General features: G+C 35.6%; 1 protein-coding gene across 1 annotated transcript in view; it reads right to left on the minus strand.

Annotated features, from left to right (window-relative positions):
- Prtg (protogenin) overlaps window positions 1-15,883 on the minus strand; it is a 116,904-nt gene that overhangs the window by 37,063 nt on the left and 63,958 nt on the right. The window contains exons 7-11 of the mRNA XM_076849404.2: window positions 15,680-15,839; window positions 14,663-14,910; window positions 12,156-12,320; window positions 8,621-8,926; window positions 7,046-7,234 (exon numbers count right to left, since the gene is read on the minus strand). Of these exons, the coding sequence (XP_076705519.2) occupies window positions 7,046-7,234; window positions 8,621-8,926; window positions 12,156-12,320; window positions 14,663-14,910; window positions 15,680-15,839 (1,068 nt within the window). The remainder of the gene's footprint in view (window positions 1-7,045; window positions 7,235-8,620; window positions 8,927-12,155; window positions 12,321-14,662; window positions 14,911-15,679; window positions 15,840-15,883) is intronic.

Raw genomic sequence — 15,883 nt, forward strand, 5'->3', positions numbered from 1 at the left:
ATGGTATGGCCCATGACATCACTCTGCTCTAGCTGTTCTAACTACCATGGACTGGGTGGTTTAAACAACAGAAACTTCTCTCATAGTTCTAGAATCTAGACATCTATAATCAAGACCTGGCAATATTCAGTTTCTGGTGAGGGTTCTCTTCTGGCCTGCAGATGGTCACCATTTGGGCTAGGCCCCTGCATGGTAGAGACCCCACTCTAGTGTCTCTTCCTCTTCTTCTAGGGCACCAGCCTTATTGGAGTAGGATCCCACCCTTATGACCTCATTTAATCTTTATCACCTCCCCACAGGCCCTATCTCTAAATACTGTCACATTGGGGGTTAGGGCTTCAACACATGAATTTTGGAAAGACATAAACATTCAGTTAATAATACAAACAAAGCCTAAAGTATTTACCATCTGGCCCATTATAGGAAATTTCCCTACCCTTCGTCTAGATCCTTGCTTCTCAAAGTGAGCAAAAATTTCAGGTCCCATCTGACCCACTGAATTAGAATGTGTTTTAAGAAGATCTATGGTTAATTTGTATATACATTAAAACTTAAGAAGCACTGGTTTCCAAATCCAGTGATCATGATAAAATCACTGGGGAAAAAATTTTTTTTTTTTTAATACAGAAAGATTTAAAAAAAAAAAAAAAAGCAGGCTCCACCCTGGGAGAACAGTTTTAAAACAACTACAACCACTGACATTGTTGAAGGCTGTGTTTCTGTACATTATTTCATTTAATCCCCCTGAAACATTCTAAAATAGATATTATTATTATCCATCTCTTAAAAAATTAGGCAAATAGCCAGGATTTTATATGTTAATAAATTGTGGAATTTGAAAGTCAGACCCAGGAAGCAGAGGTGAAACGCAATTAACTGGTATTTTTCTCTTAATTATCAATGCCATCTGATTCTTATAGTAGAGTATTGTAAATATACCAGGGGAATAAATGATATCATTTGAACTCACAAGATTCCCAGAAATGTTGAGATTTGAAAGCTGGGCAAGATTTTCCAATTTGAAAGAAGAGATAGAGATATATAGCCCATATTTCATCTACAGAATACCAAAAAATATTTCAGAATGGCATGTGACTTTTCATTCAAGATAAAGAATTTAAGGAAAAATAACTAGATGATGCTTTGTAAATTCTGTATAGCCCTTATGATTTCATCCATCTGCAAATATTTTGTCTTTAAATAGAAGTAACTGCAGTTGGCAAATGAAAACACCTTTTTTTTTAAACTGATTTAATAGGTTTTTTGTTTGTTTTGTTTTTTAGTAAAAAGATTTTTTTTAGAAGGAAATGTTTCATGTCTTTTGAAATAATGGTTTCTAAATTTTTCAAGTATTAAGTTCTAAAATTTGAGTTGAATTATCAATCATGTGTAGCATTTTCAAATACTGCAGAAAATAGAACATTATTTTTTTTTTCTCTGTTGGCATTAAAAAAAATGGTTGAGGAATCCCTAATGTGTGGTTTGATGAGAGAGATAAAATGCAACATTGGAAAGGAAAATTTAAAAGATTTGGGCCGGGGTTGTGGCTCAACGGTAGAGTGCTCGCCTCACACGTGCGAGACCTTGGGTTTGATCCTCAGCACCACATAAAAATAAATAAGTGAAATAAAGGTATTGTGTCCAACTACAACTAAAAAAAAATAAATAAATATTTAAAAAAATATATAATGATGAGGAAAGTGAAATACAATACTTCAAAATATTCCCTTTACTCTGTCATAATTAATATTCAAACCTGTCAACCAGTTTTTTTACCTATATAGCAGGCAGTTTCCAAGATTATTCCTTTTAAGTCTACTGACTTCAGTTACATGAATTTATTTTATGACCTTTTGAAACGAAAAACTGAAAGAGTGTAGTCAGACACTGTTCAGAGTAACTATTTCTACAAAAAGTGAAAGTCAGCACAGGAAGAATGGAAGAGACAACAAAATATGAGGTATGTCCCCAAAGGTCTTGCCTGTGCTAAATAATGTTGATGGAATTTTAAAATTTGTCCTAAGAATGGCCTGTATGGAAATAAAAGTTAAATAATCTGATGGGAACAAGTGCTCCTTTACGAAGTCACAAGTTAATACGGACAAAATGGTCAATGACGTTTACATTGTTACATGTTCTTTAGAAGAATCCAATTACCTATAATGATATTTTAGCTGATAGTTAACACCAACACACCAGATTATTTACAATGAAGTTACCAGCTAAAATCAGTCTGGGAAAAATGTACTATTCATGATTACGAAGACTTTGTTATAAAATATAGTGCATCTTGATCTCCATTTTTAAGAGCTGCAGACAATCATAAAACAACAATGTTATAAGGATTTTTTCCTATAGAATATTTCCAAAGATTTTCTGAGGCTTCTCTGTGGGACAGGGATGAGGGAACACAGACTGTGAAAGACTTCGGCTTGCCTTAAAATGAAATTTATATTTGATAAACTGAGTAATTCTAATTCTCTCCAAAAGGAAACTGCTATTATCGTAAGGCTCACAATGTACTTACTCCAAGTGATTTCTTTCACATCACAAGCATCTTGTCCTGCCTCAACTAATGAAGGGTTACAGGTTCCTGTGGGAATACCAGTGGTAGCTCTTGATGATCTCTTTCCTTGAGATATGTAACTGCATAATCAAATCTTATTCTATTATGGCAAAAGACAACATCTAGAAACTGACTTAATTTTAGCATGCTCACTTACAAACTGGCTAAAAGAGGGCTGGTGGTATATCTCAGTGTGGAATGCTTGCCAAGCATCTCCTACATTAACAACTCAGGACTATTTCCTTTGATTCCTATTCCCAATAGTAACTGGAAGTTCCAAATTGGATGTATAAATGAACAAATCCTAAGTTTTGAAGGTGTGCAAGTGACCCACACATATTACTGATTTTAAATATTTGAATCTTTATGGGTGCTAATCATCATGCTCACCAACTGAGCTTGCTGTGAAGTTAAATAAAACAGCATGGGTTTTTTGGCAATATGAAAGCTAAAAATGACCTAATATTATGTCTTAAGCATCAGTGTCCTAAATGTTAAACTAACAAAAGTACCATCTAATTAATCTTCCCCTTTTCATTGTACTACATAAAGACTAAATGATTCAGAACAGTTTCTGACAGCTTATGAAAACAGTCCCTTTGCAATTAGAAACTCAAATTTGAAGTCAATTTCTGAAATGGACAAAAAAGGAGGAACCAAATTTTTCAACTAATCTATTAACAGGGAACAGAAGTGTGTTTTTAAGTGAAAATAATCATTACAAAAATGCAAAATCCTGAAGCAAACCTCAAATCACTACTTACAACAAATCACATAAACATCTTGAATCACAAGCTTAATGTTTTTTCCCCACCCGCAAAAGGGAACCAGTTCTTAAAAATCAAACTACATTGTAAAGGTACACTTGAACAACTAGCAATATGAAAATTTTCCATTGCTCTGAAAATATTCATTTTGTATCATTAAAGACAAAAGAATCTTTTTAACTACTTTAAAAACTAAAACATTCCATACATCTCAGGGAACTGAGCTTTGAAGGTTTAGGGTATTATGTTCTAAAACACTATCATTACTAATCATGAATGAATTTAATTAACCAAATTTTGGGGAAAATTGGACAAGTCAGTTAATTAAATATCTTTTAGTTTAATCTTAGTTATAAGCAGAGGTTACATTTGTCACATCATTTTATGTCATACTATGATGTCTTACTTAGAAATATATTTTTAAATGCTTGTTAAATGAACTGAATGACATAAATTCATTTGCCTTTTTCTTTCAGAAACAAAGAATTGTATAGATTTCCAAAAAGAATGTCAGCTTGACTAGATTCCAGTAACACACTTTTTAACTGAAAACATAATTACCAGAAATGGAAACAAAAAGATGTGTCTAAGGTCATCAGAAAAGGTATTAGTATGAAAATGAAATTTTGAGCCATCAGTTTGTTACTCAAATTGACACTGACTCAGCTAACAAAAACATTTAAATTTCATTTCCAAATCCACTTAGTAAATCTAGTTCCAGTTAGAGCATCTTTAATGTGCAAAAGGCTCAGTGAAAGCAAGTATTCACCATGCAAGTCACAGCTAGGATTCCCTTAACCTACTGCCCTCCACACACATCACTCTCTGTTAAACAGGCAGCCACTGCCAGATGCTCCTGTTAAAAATGGTCACAGATGGTCAGCTGTCCAGTTAACAGAACACATTGCCTTCCCAATATCCAAAAGTAAGGAGGAGAGCTCTTAGTACTTGCCTGCTTGGTGGGTTAAACACATTCAACTGCTCTAAACTTGGCCAGGCCCCAACACTGACTTTCTAGAAAAGGAAGGCTAGATCCTAGGGGTCTCAAGATTAAAAGGCACCTTAATGGTGATCCAGTCAACAGCTGTACAATGCTTGAACCCACACAACTGCATCCCTGCCATCCAGTCGCCATTCAGGCTGTGACCTGGCAGCTCCAGCGGTGCAGAACCTGCTGCCTAAAAGGAAAGCCTTACAGCTGCACAGAGGTCTCCATTACCTTGAACTGCAAGTAGTCCAACACCTAACTAATTCCACAGTCAGGAACACTGAGCTATTTAAACAGATGTGGCATACTAACTATAACAAAATAATTTCCTAGTTTACACATTAAAAAAGTGATTTTAGGGCTGGGGTTGTGGCTCAGTCGTAGAGCGTTCACCCAGCACGCATGAAGCCCTAGGTTTGGTCCTCAGCTCCCGTAAAAATAAATAAATAAAATACAGGTATTGTGTCCAACTATCAAAAAAAAAAAAAAAAAAAGTGATTTTAAACAGAGGTACCTCATGAACATAAAAACAAGGGCTGAGGATATAGCTCAGTTGGTAGAGTGCTTGCTTTGCAGGTACAAGGCCCTGGGTTTGATCCCCAGAAGGACAAAAATGAATAAACAAATAAATAAATAAGAAATAAAAGCAAAGGCAGCAATATATGCAATTTATTTTTAAAACATAAGAGGAAATAAAGGTTTATAGTTTTGAAAGCTATTATTCAGAGATTATAAAAAAGTTCAACAAAAATCAATGGATCTCCCCCTCCCCACCATAAGTAATATATGCATGTATCTCTAAGTATACATGCATTTATCTATCTAATGTACTATAGAAAATCTAAAAATTTTAAAGAACTTTTAATTGCCAAAGTTTTAATAAAATGTTTCTCTAAGTTTTTTTTGGTAAGAACAGCCCTGTTTTTTTTTTCTAACAAATTATTCATCTCTTTAGAATAAGCTACTCATAATGTATGCACAAGAAGAGCACTCTTAAGAGTATTTCTGTATATCTTCAACATATTTATATCTTTCTTATAATGAGGAAAGTGTAAGTACTAAGTTTGATCTATGATTTTTCATCAATAGTTGCCCCAAATCTGTTTTGTTTTGAAAAATTCAGACAAGTACTGAGTAAAATATTTCCAAATCAATAATATGCACATGTAAAAGGACGACACACTGAGAAGCCATGGGCAGAAATAAACACTGCTGATTTTAGGAACAGGAGGCTGGGCTGACGTCATCTCAGTATCAATGGATTAAGAAAGGTCAACCCAGAACATATGTAACTTCTCCTCATCGTTCATAAAGCTGTGTGACAGAGATCGATAGTGAAACTTATTTAATTTAATGCAGATTAAATTAAAAACCAACATAATAAGATTATAAGCAAAATACCATCTGGAAACCATGGTGAGGAACTGCAGGATGGAGTTCTGTGTCTTTGCATCTGAAAACAGGTTCCTACCAGTGTGTCTACCCTGAAGAGACTCAAGTCCAGTGCTGCCTTGATAGCCTGTGCAATGAGGCCATGGAAAGATATGGTGAAGCCCACCATGGGACAACTGTGCTTCATACCCCTCGCCTACAAAGGGCATTCTGAAGGAAAAAGCCAGAGTACTTTGCAAAATTCTGAAAAATTCAGAAGACCCTACAACCACTCAGCAGGCATTTGGGTGGCAATCATAATTGAAGTGACCACTTGGAACTTCAGGGTAAAACTCTCTTAAAGAGCAACAAATAGCTAAGTGTGCATTTACACCCTGATGAGTAGGTGTCTATATTCATGAATTCATTTTGAGACAAAAGTTCTTTACTTTCTTTTTTTATTTTTTTTTTTAAGAGAGAGTGAGAGAGAGGGAGATAGAGAGAGAACTTTAATATTTATTTTTTAGTATTTGGCAGACACAACATCTTTGTATGTGGTGCTGAGGATCGAACCCGGGCCGCACGCATGCCAGGCGAGCACGCTACCGCTTGAGCCACATCCCCAGCCCTTTACTTTCTATTAAACATTTTTACATTATGAAATTCTTTATTCCCTGCAAGAGTGGGGGAAAAAAACAGTATCAACATTATTAATGAGCCCAAACACAGAGGTGATTTTTCCCTCTAATGTTCTGGGTTAGAACTACATGCAATAAATGTTTACAGTTACATGTTTTTCCCCCCAAGTACTAGAGATCAAGCTCAGGGCCTTGTGCATGATAGGCAAGTGCTCTTCCACTAAGCTATGTCCTCAACCCCTTTACTTTTAAAAACTTTCTTCTCTGAGACAGGGTCTTGCTAAGTTGCCCAGGCTAGCCTTGAACTCCCGATCTTCTTGTGTCAGCCTCCTGACTGAAAAGGCATTATTTTAGACATAATTTATGTAAATTACTTCATACCTACATAGCACTTTGAGACAAATTCTAAATTAAACTTAATTATTATTTATGTGTCTGGTGAAATAACTATTCTACATGCCCAATAACTGTTCAGGATCTCACTCTACCAGAAGCGAACTCTAGAAAGACAAGAAGATTCTCAGAGTTGGAGAAAAGAGAGAAAGGAAGCATCGCTACCTGACTTCTGCCAGTCTGATCAGTAAGACATACATAGTGACATACTAAAATCAAATATTTTCTTCTTAGTATCAAATTAATTTTCTAGCCTACAGCTTTTTATCCAGCTGGCTAGAGAGGAAGGATAAAAGGAAAAGCAGAGTACAGACTCACTCACCCAAGCCACTGAGAGTGTACAGAAGATCACTGGTATCTAAGAAAATGGGTCCATTCTCCTGCTGCCCTTCCTCTTTGTAGAACAGCTTGTAGCCCTGAATGGCTGCTGGGTCTTCAGAATCTTGCTGCCACTTCACAGAAATGGTGGTACAGTTCAGAGGCTCCAAATGTAATTCTGGAGACTTAGGGGCTAGAAAAATTCACCAGAAAATTTACGTACAGACAACACAGAGTTCCCAAGAAAATTGCAGATCTCACAACTTCAAGCCAATAGTTATAAAAGGTTCAATTCCAACAACTATACTTAAACTTTCCAAAGTTTACAATGATATTAAACCTTGAGATAGTTTAATTAAAAAATATACATTACCTTAAAAAGACTAAAGTATACAAGTACAATCTATGAAGTATTTATACATTTTTTCCATAATTTTGCCCATCTAATATTCCTCTGTGATAAAGAGAACAGGCATTATTATCAAATAAGAAAATCAGGGGCTGGGGATGTGGCTCAAGTGGTAGCGCGCTCGCCTGGCATGCATGTGGCCCGGGTTCGATCCTCAGCACCGCATACAAAGATGTTGTGCCCACCAAAAACTAAAAAATAAATATGAAAAAATTCTCTAAAAAAAAAAAAAAAAAAGAAAATCAGTCATAGTATAGTCCACCTAAGTAAAAAGAAAGGTCTAGAATCTTTCAGTCTTTAATATTAATTAGGTCTTTATTAATAAATACTTTTGGTAATTGTTTGATTTGGAATGTTCTAACCATGAAGAATTTACTAAGCAAACTAATACCATAACCAAAAATTTTACATGGTAATGTGCTCTATACAAAAGGAACTATTAAATACAAAGTCTAATTTTGTTCCAATTAATTCTATGAATGAATACACACACACACACACACACACACACACATTTATTTTATTTTATTGGTACTGGGAATTGAACCTAAGGGCACATAACCACTGAGCCACATCCCCAGCCCCTTTTTTTTGTGCGTGTGTTTTAATAGAGACAGGATCTCTTTGAGTTACGTAGGGCCTCACTAAGTTGCTCAGGCTGGTTTTGAACTTGTGACCCTCCTGCCTCAGTCTCCCAAGCCACTGGGATTACAGGTGAGCACCACTGTACCCAGCTTAGAATTTTTTTTTTTTTTTTTGAGACAGAGAGAGAGAGAGAATTTTATTTATTTTTTAGTTTTTCAGCGGACACAACATCTTTGTTTGTATGTGGTGCTGAGGATCGAACCCAGGCCGCACGCAGGCCAGGCAAACATGCTACCGCTTGAGTCACATCCCCAGCCCTAGAATATTTTTTTTAAATATTCATTTTTTTGTTGTAGTTGGACAAAATATACCTTTATTTTACTTATTTATTTTTATGTGGTGCTGAGGATCAAACCCAGCACCTTGCTAGGTGAGCACTCTACCGCTGAGGCACAACCCCAGCCCTGGAATATTTTTATTAGTAAAATGAAAATTTTAAAAATGAACATAAACTAAGAGAGAAAAAATTTGATTCAAAGGTAAAAATATTGTATTATTATTCCTCAACAGTCCTGAGAAGCCTACCTTTCACACTTGTAGCTTTGGGTGTTCTATGTGAAGTCCACACTGATGACTCTCCTAGCCCCACACGGGTGGCAGCAGTAATCCGGACAAGATACACACTATCAGGTTTCAGGTCTTCCAAAAGATACTCATGCATGGTCCCAGGGAGCTCTAGAACTTGGATGGAATTCTCAGTACTTAGGCGGAAGGACAAGCGATACAGCACCACTTGGCCCCGACGATATTTGGCTGGGATTGGCAGCCAGGAGACGAGAATGTCAGTGGGACTTCGACTTGTCAAACTAATTTCAGGAGGCCTCAGGGGAACTGAAAATTATATAAGAAAACATTGTTTAAAAATATTTAAAATCAAGTTACTACTTACCACACCAGTATCTATTCAATTTTATTAACAGCAATATATAACATCATAAAAGAGGCATTTTCAGTTATAGCACAGGTATTCAGAGAAGCAGAGTACAAACCAGAAAAAAGGAAGAAAAAATAATGAGAGTGGATAAGTATATGGGATGAAAGAAAGTAAGCTTCTTATCACTGTTGTGACTGTTGTCTTGTGTAGGATGAATATGCAAATACTTGATGCTCACATGAAATTGAGACTACTTTTCAAGTAATCCTACCTAGTGCCTTTGACACAAGAGAAAAATACATTGCACAAGGGTGGGGAAGTGTAGGATTTGTAGGATTATAACCTGGAAAATAATTTTTTCAAGTCTAGAAACCAATGTGAATTTTTTGTTCTCAATTATAAAATATGCTATCTTATATGAAAATCATTTTCCTCCAATAATTTAAATAAAATTGGCTTTCCAGAAAAATGAGCCCAATATGGTGGTAGGCAGTATCATACTAAGAGTAAAGACTACCCTCTCGGTGTCTGAATCCTTATTCTACCAGTTACTATGTGGTCTTTGTATGATTGTGACCAATCAATTTCTCTGTGTCTAGGTTTCTTCTTCATACATAAAATGAAGACAGGATTGGTTTCTTCTGTGGTCTTCCCCATCTCGGTAAATGGCAATTATTTACCTAACTGCTCATGCCATAAACTGAGCTGTCATCCTCTACTCCTCCACACACTCCACTTTGAGTCCTATGGCTGCATGACCTCCACTGCCACCCCTTGGTCCATGCCACTACTACCTTTGGCCTGTATTGTTGCAATAGCCTAACAGATTGCCCTGATTCTGCCCTTTTCCTACAATCTATTGTCAACGCACTAGCCTGGTAAAACACAAGTCAGATCACTTCTGCTCAAAGCAATTTCATTTCATTCAAAGTAAAAGCCAAAGTTCTCTGGCTTCATACAAAACCCTATCCAACTGCTCGACTGGCTGCCTCATTTTCTACTGTTTCACCCTTTTTTCTCCCACTCTAGCCATGCTTTTATGCAGGCCTTTTGCAATTCTACCTCCTCTCCCTGAACACGCCTGTCCCAGTCAACTGACTAGCGCTCCTTTATTTTCATTTCCTTCAAGTCTTCTTCAAATGTCACCCACTCAGTGAGCCCTTCTCTGGAGATAATTGTCTAAAACCTCAAATTCCGCAGCACATCATGCTTCACTGCCCTACATCTTTTTGCCTTCTCTTCCACACCTCACCACTGTCTAACAGAGTATATAATTTATTCTTTGTTTGTTGTTCCTATGCTCCCTTCCCCTCCAGAAATTTAGCTCCATATTGAATAACACATAGCAAGTGCTCAATAAATATTTGTTGAATGAATGAAAGAGTAAGTGAAGATGAAAAAAACAATTTAAGCATTTCTGAATTCTTTATGTTTATGAACCATTAATACTTAGAGAAACCCAGTCAAGGAAGTATCATGAAACATTTCTATTTCATAGCTGTGAAAAGAAGTCCAATGGAGTTAATCACTTGCCCAAGGCCCCATAGCTAGTGAGGGAAGGAGTAGACCTAGACAAAGCAGACAGAGCTTGCATCTTTGTCCTCCAATTCTACTGCGTCTTATATAATACTAGCTCCCCTACCATAGAGTTATGTAGGGATGAAATGGGATGACAGAGGCAGGGTTTCTGGAACAGAGTGAGTGGTAAGTGCTCCTTCAGTATGAGCTGTAACACAAAGTCACACCCTCAAATTGAGACCAACACAAATCAGTATGTGAACGGGGTTTAGAAGGTGGGAGAGGCCAGTATGAAAAATTTGAAAAGCAGTGTCAAAAGGGTCTGTATGCCATCCACAAAACAAAAAATGTTGCAGAGTAAGGAAATGTTTACTATAACTGAAAAGTCAAGCCTTAACAAGTAGCTTGCTATGCTTAGACTCATTTTCTTCAAGGACATGGAGGAGGAATATAACTAATACATGCACGTGCACATATGTCATGCATTAGCTGAAGATGTCATATATAGTATGGCTCACTCTGAAGTGGAACAGACTCTCAGATGAAAACTAAAATTTGAAATTCAGCATCCAGATAAGTGAAAAATTTTTCATTCAGTCAAACCCTGAATTTATAAACATCTAAACAAGTAGCATTAAAAAGATGTAAGAGGGCTGGGGATGTGGCTCAAGCGGTAGCGCGCTCGCCTGGCATGCGTGCGGCCCGGGTTCGATCCTCAACACCACATACAAACAAAGATGTTGTGTCCGCCGAAAACTAAAAAATAAAAATATTTAAAAAAAAATTCTCTCTCTCTCTCTCTCTCTCTCTCCCCCTCTCTCATTCTCTCTTAAAAAAAAAAAAAGATGTAAGAGATCTGGGGCCAAATGAACAAAAAGAGCAGGTTTGGAAATTATTTATATAGAAATGTTTTGAAAACTTAGATTATCCTGAGAACGACGACATGCATGTTAAGGGAGAACAGTGAAAGCAAGCATTAATTCCCTTTCACACTACAGGGTACAAACACTGGGCCCGCCAGAACCGTGGAGAGAGAACCTGTCTTTTACAACATGATATGAAGAGCCCAAAGAGAACCATTTGTCCTGGAGCATTTTAGTGGAAAGAATTCCCCAACACCATCAGAAAATACAGAAGATTGCCCTCCCTCGAGAGAACTACAGCTCAGTGGTCAAGTAACAAATTGAATAAGTAATAAAGCATCTAGTAATAAACTATGTGCTATTTGATTACCTAAGAATTTTTAAACTGGTGGGTAAAAAAGTTTCATAAACTACCAGTTTCAGAAGTCCAATGCCTTTGACCAATAATCACTGTAAACACTCAATATGTAACATTCATTACATCTATTCTGACCAGGAAAAACTCAGGTTTTATTCTATTTTGTAAAACAATTGCAATATATTTACAATTTAAACAGGAAATACAATGAATATGTAAGAATGTTATTAAGATCTGTTTTTTGAATTATAAATAAATTGCTCTAACCTTATCATGTTACTGGCAAAAAGCAAGAGTCCGATTTGAAATGACAAATTAGCCCGCTGTTTAACAATCTGTTTGTTTTTTTAACCAAATACAGGATTTTCCCATTTAAAACACATTTTTTGAAAATTACTAAATATATGAATGTTCATACATAAAAGACCTAGAATCATGTTTTCTTACCATCTTCTAGGGTATTCTGGGTCACATGGTCAGACATCTGGCTGGCTCCCATTGGCATATATGCCACAATGTAGAAAGTATAATTGCTGGCAGGCTCCAAGTCATCAATAATATAATGAGTTGTATCATTTCCAAGGACTACCTGATACTCTTCATTATTTAAACCTAGATAAAAGAATTTGTGTTTAAAAACTACAAATGTTCAAATAAAGTTTGTAAGACCATTTCCCCTCACTATGAAACACTGGTCCTTGGGTTTAATCTCTGTTAATTTTCTGTTAATTTTTTTTTTTTTTTTTAACACAAAACCATTTTGGGAACAGAGAGTTCTTTGTTTTCTAAAAAAATCAAGTAACTTGTCTTGCTACAAGTTACTAGTTTAAATTTTTCCTGAATAAATCAAACTGAAAAGAACTAATCTCTAAACTTCTTTTTCTATCTAGTCAAATCCTACAGCAGACACAGTCTACAGCAGTAACAAATGTTTAACATAACAGAATAAAATAACCTACAACAGCCTAAATTTGCTTGCTTAAACTCATGGTTTCTTTCTTCTTTCTCCTCGCCCCCCTCCCCTTGTAAACATAAATGGAGAGACAGGGAACGCAATGACTCTATTCTTTATGAAAACAAAGCAAACCAAAAGTTGCCCTGCAAAAGATCTCATTTTTGCCCCTAGAGATTCTATTAAATTTGACTGACACAAGTTGTTCTTTTTATTTATCCTGAGGGCAAAAGAACTGGGAGGCACAGAATGTACTTCGAATGTTTTATTCCACAGTGAGGTGGTTTTTTTTGTTTTTTTTTTTTTTTAAGAAGAAAAGATTCTCAGCAATTCTTAATAAAATATGCATGGCAAGGTATAGAAGAGGATTTGTCTTTGTGGAATTTAATTCCTACAGAGCAGACCTACAAAATGGAACAAGCGCACTGGCAGCTACTGTGCTCTGCTCACAATTCACAGTAAATGCACGTCAACTCAATCAAAACTCTCTTAAGGACAAGTCCCTTCTCCCCACACTGGATTTATAAACAAAACAGAAGGCAAATTCCAGTATTAAGTTTTCCCACATTTCTGAATTAACTTGATAGCATTTTAATTAGACAAGATTACAGGCATTTCACAACAGACTGGCTAATGGCTCGTTAATTAGGAACTGCATAGTACGATTTCTGACCTACCAAACAAGGTCCTTGAGTTCGAATTAAAAAGCCTTGTTCGTTCCTGAATAGACCACTGAGCCGCATGCAGAGGCTCTAATGAAACAACCATAATAGCGAACAAGAGTGGACTCCACCAAACCAGCCTTCCTTTTACCTTCCTAAATCACCAAAGAGGGAATTAACATACTCCAACATGCTCAGTTATCAGACTTCCATTCTTCTGGCTTCTATGACCTCTGATTTACATTCAAAATATTCCTTTTCAAAACACTACTTCAAAGTGCAAAAAACAAATGGCAGTAGCAGCAACAAACCACCTGTCTCTATAGACAATTTTAATATGCCACCACTCTTTGGGTGTTTGGATTTGTTTTTAATGTATAGTGCATAAAAGCCAGGCTGTTTGTGAAAAGAACTAAAATTTGTACAACTTTGCCATGGTTTCTATAAAAAGTCAATGGAGAAATCTAGGATTTATAAGTAGTTTTTCTCTTTCCTCTAAAATTTTTGCCAAAAGATATAGGGATTTAAAAAAAGATATAAAAAATGGAACCAATAATTCTAAATAAGAATTTTAATATCCAATTGATTGTTACTTTCATACAGTGATATATCAGTAGTGTCTTGTTCGATTTTCAAAATATTCCACAAGATTTCAGGAAATGTTCAAAATATACAGAATCAAATACATGGAAAATTTTATCATGTTTACCTTAAAGATAATATGCTATAGTATCTATAGTTCACTATATTATTTTACCAGTTACACCACTGTTCATACTTATCTCTCTATCTAAAATAGGTCTAAGTCTCAGTTAAGGAATTTATACTTTGGCTGGACTCAAATGCACAGGTATGCCACTTTGTAATTTTTAGCAGGCAGCGATGTCCTGCATTAGCTGGTGTTTGTTTATAAACAGAAAAACCTTAAATTATACTAATATGCAAAGTGCACATCAAAAGAAAATTTAGAGAAAAATACATTCATAGGCAATAGATTAATTAAAGAGATAAGTGCCATCTGGGCACAGAGGCATACACCTGTAATCCCAGCTACTCAGGAGGTTGAGACAGAAGAGTCTAAGTTTGGAGCAACTTAGAGAAACCCTGTCTCACAAAAAAAAAACACAGGACTGAGGGTGTGGCTCAGTGTTTGTCTATGATACGCAAGACCCTAGGTTCAATTCCCAATGCCATCAAGAAGAAAAAAAGAAAAAGGAGGAAGATAAATGCCATAAAATTTCAAAAATATTTTGGGGTCTTATGTAAGACAGCATTCATTCTAAAAACAAATCCTTGATAGTAAACAGCACTTATAAATAAACACTATTCAAATTGCTTACCTTCTGCTTTCATGTAGTGCACGGAATAAGCAATGACCTTGTCTGAGTTATAAAGTGGCCTCTCCCAAGCTAAAAGGATGGCTGAACTTGACATGGTTTCAGCATGCACATTATAGGGAGCACTGGGTCTATCTTCCGACATTACTACAGTCAGTCTGGCTCTAGATAAAATAGATCCTTGGCTATTCTCAGCCATGCATTGATAAATAGCATCATCTTCAGGAATAATCTGATTAATTACCAATTTACTGAGGAAAGAAAAAAATTATTTATGTCCATGAAAAATTCCAAGAATGATGCAAAAATAAAGTTCAGTTATTGCTAAGTATACTCTCATTTTAAATGACAAAAGTTAACTGAGAACAAAAAAACTGTATAATCAGCCCTAATTAAAAACATTCTACACTAATTACTTAAAATTAATCTTATATATTTTCTGAGTCTCTATAAGGTGACTTTAAAAAAACTGGCTTTTAATAAGAAAGTACATTCTTTAACAAAAGCACTTTAACTCATACAATATTACAGTGAATGCATAACATTGAGGTCAACAAATTTTTTAAAGTTTTGCTCAGCATAAAGTATGTTACAAGAATTCATATTTATACTATAAAAATCCATTCTTCAAATTACTAAGTTTGAACTGTGGAGGAATTCTTAGAGAATAAATTATTTCCTTCTAATTTCCTTATTTGATGTAAGAAGGAACTGGCACCCAAAGAGTTAATCTGCTTGCTTGTGGTAACTTAGGTAGTGGTCTGCCAGGGTTAGAACCTAGGTTTGGGAAACTGTCCAATATTCATTTCATTATAATCCAACACTTCTATGATCCATGTACAAAATACAAAAGATCTATGGCATGTTAATATTATAAAACTTAAATTAATTTCTTATTTGTTTTAATTTAGTTTTAATTATCAGGATTATTTAGCTATTTGATATTATTATAATCATGTCACATAAAAATTACTGAAGTCATTATTTCTTATAAAATGGTAGCAAAATTATATGACCCACCTGTTGTACATTTTAATTCTACCATTTGAATGTATCTTCCTTCCATTTTTCAACCATGACATTTTGGGTGAGGGGATTCCTTCTGCCTGACAAACAAATCGAGCAGTGCCAGCTCGAGGTCTCGTTAAACTTTCTGGCCATTCAACAAATGAAGGGGGTGCTGTTTTTAAAGAAAAAAGAAAATATTCCTATGATCCCAACCAG

The sequence above is a fragment of the Callospermophilus lateralis genome, chromosome 3 (genome assembly GCF_048772815.1).
Source record: "Callospermophilus lateralis isolate mCalLat2 chromosome 3, mCalLat2.hap1, whole genome shotgun sequence".
Lineage (NCBI taxonomy): Eukaryota > Metazoa > Chordata > Mammalia > Rodentia > Sciuridae > Callospermophilus > Callospermophilus lateralis.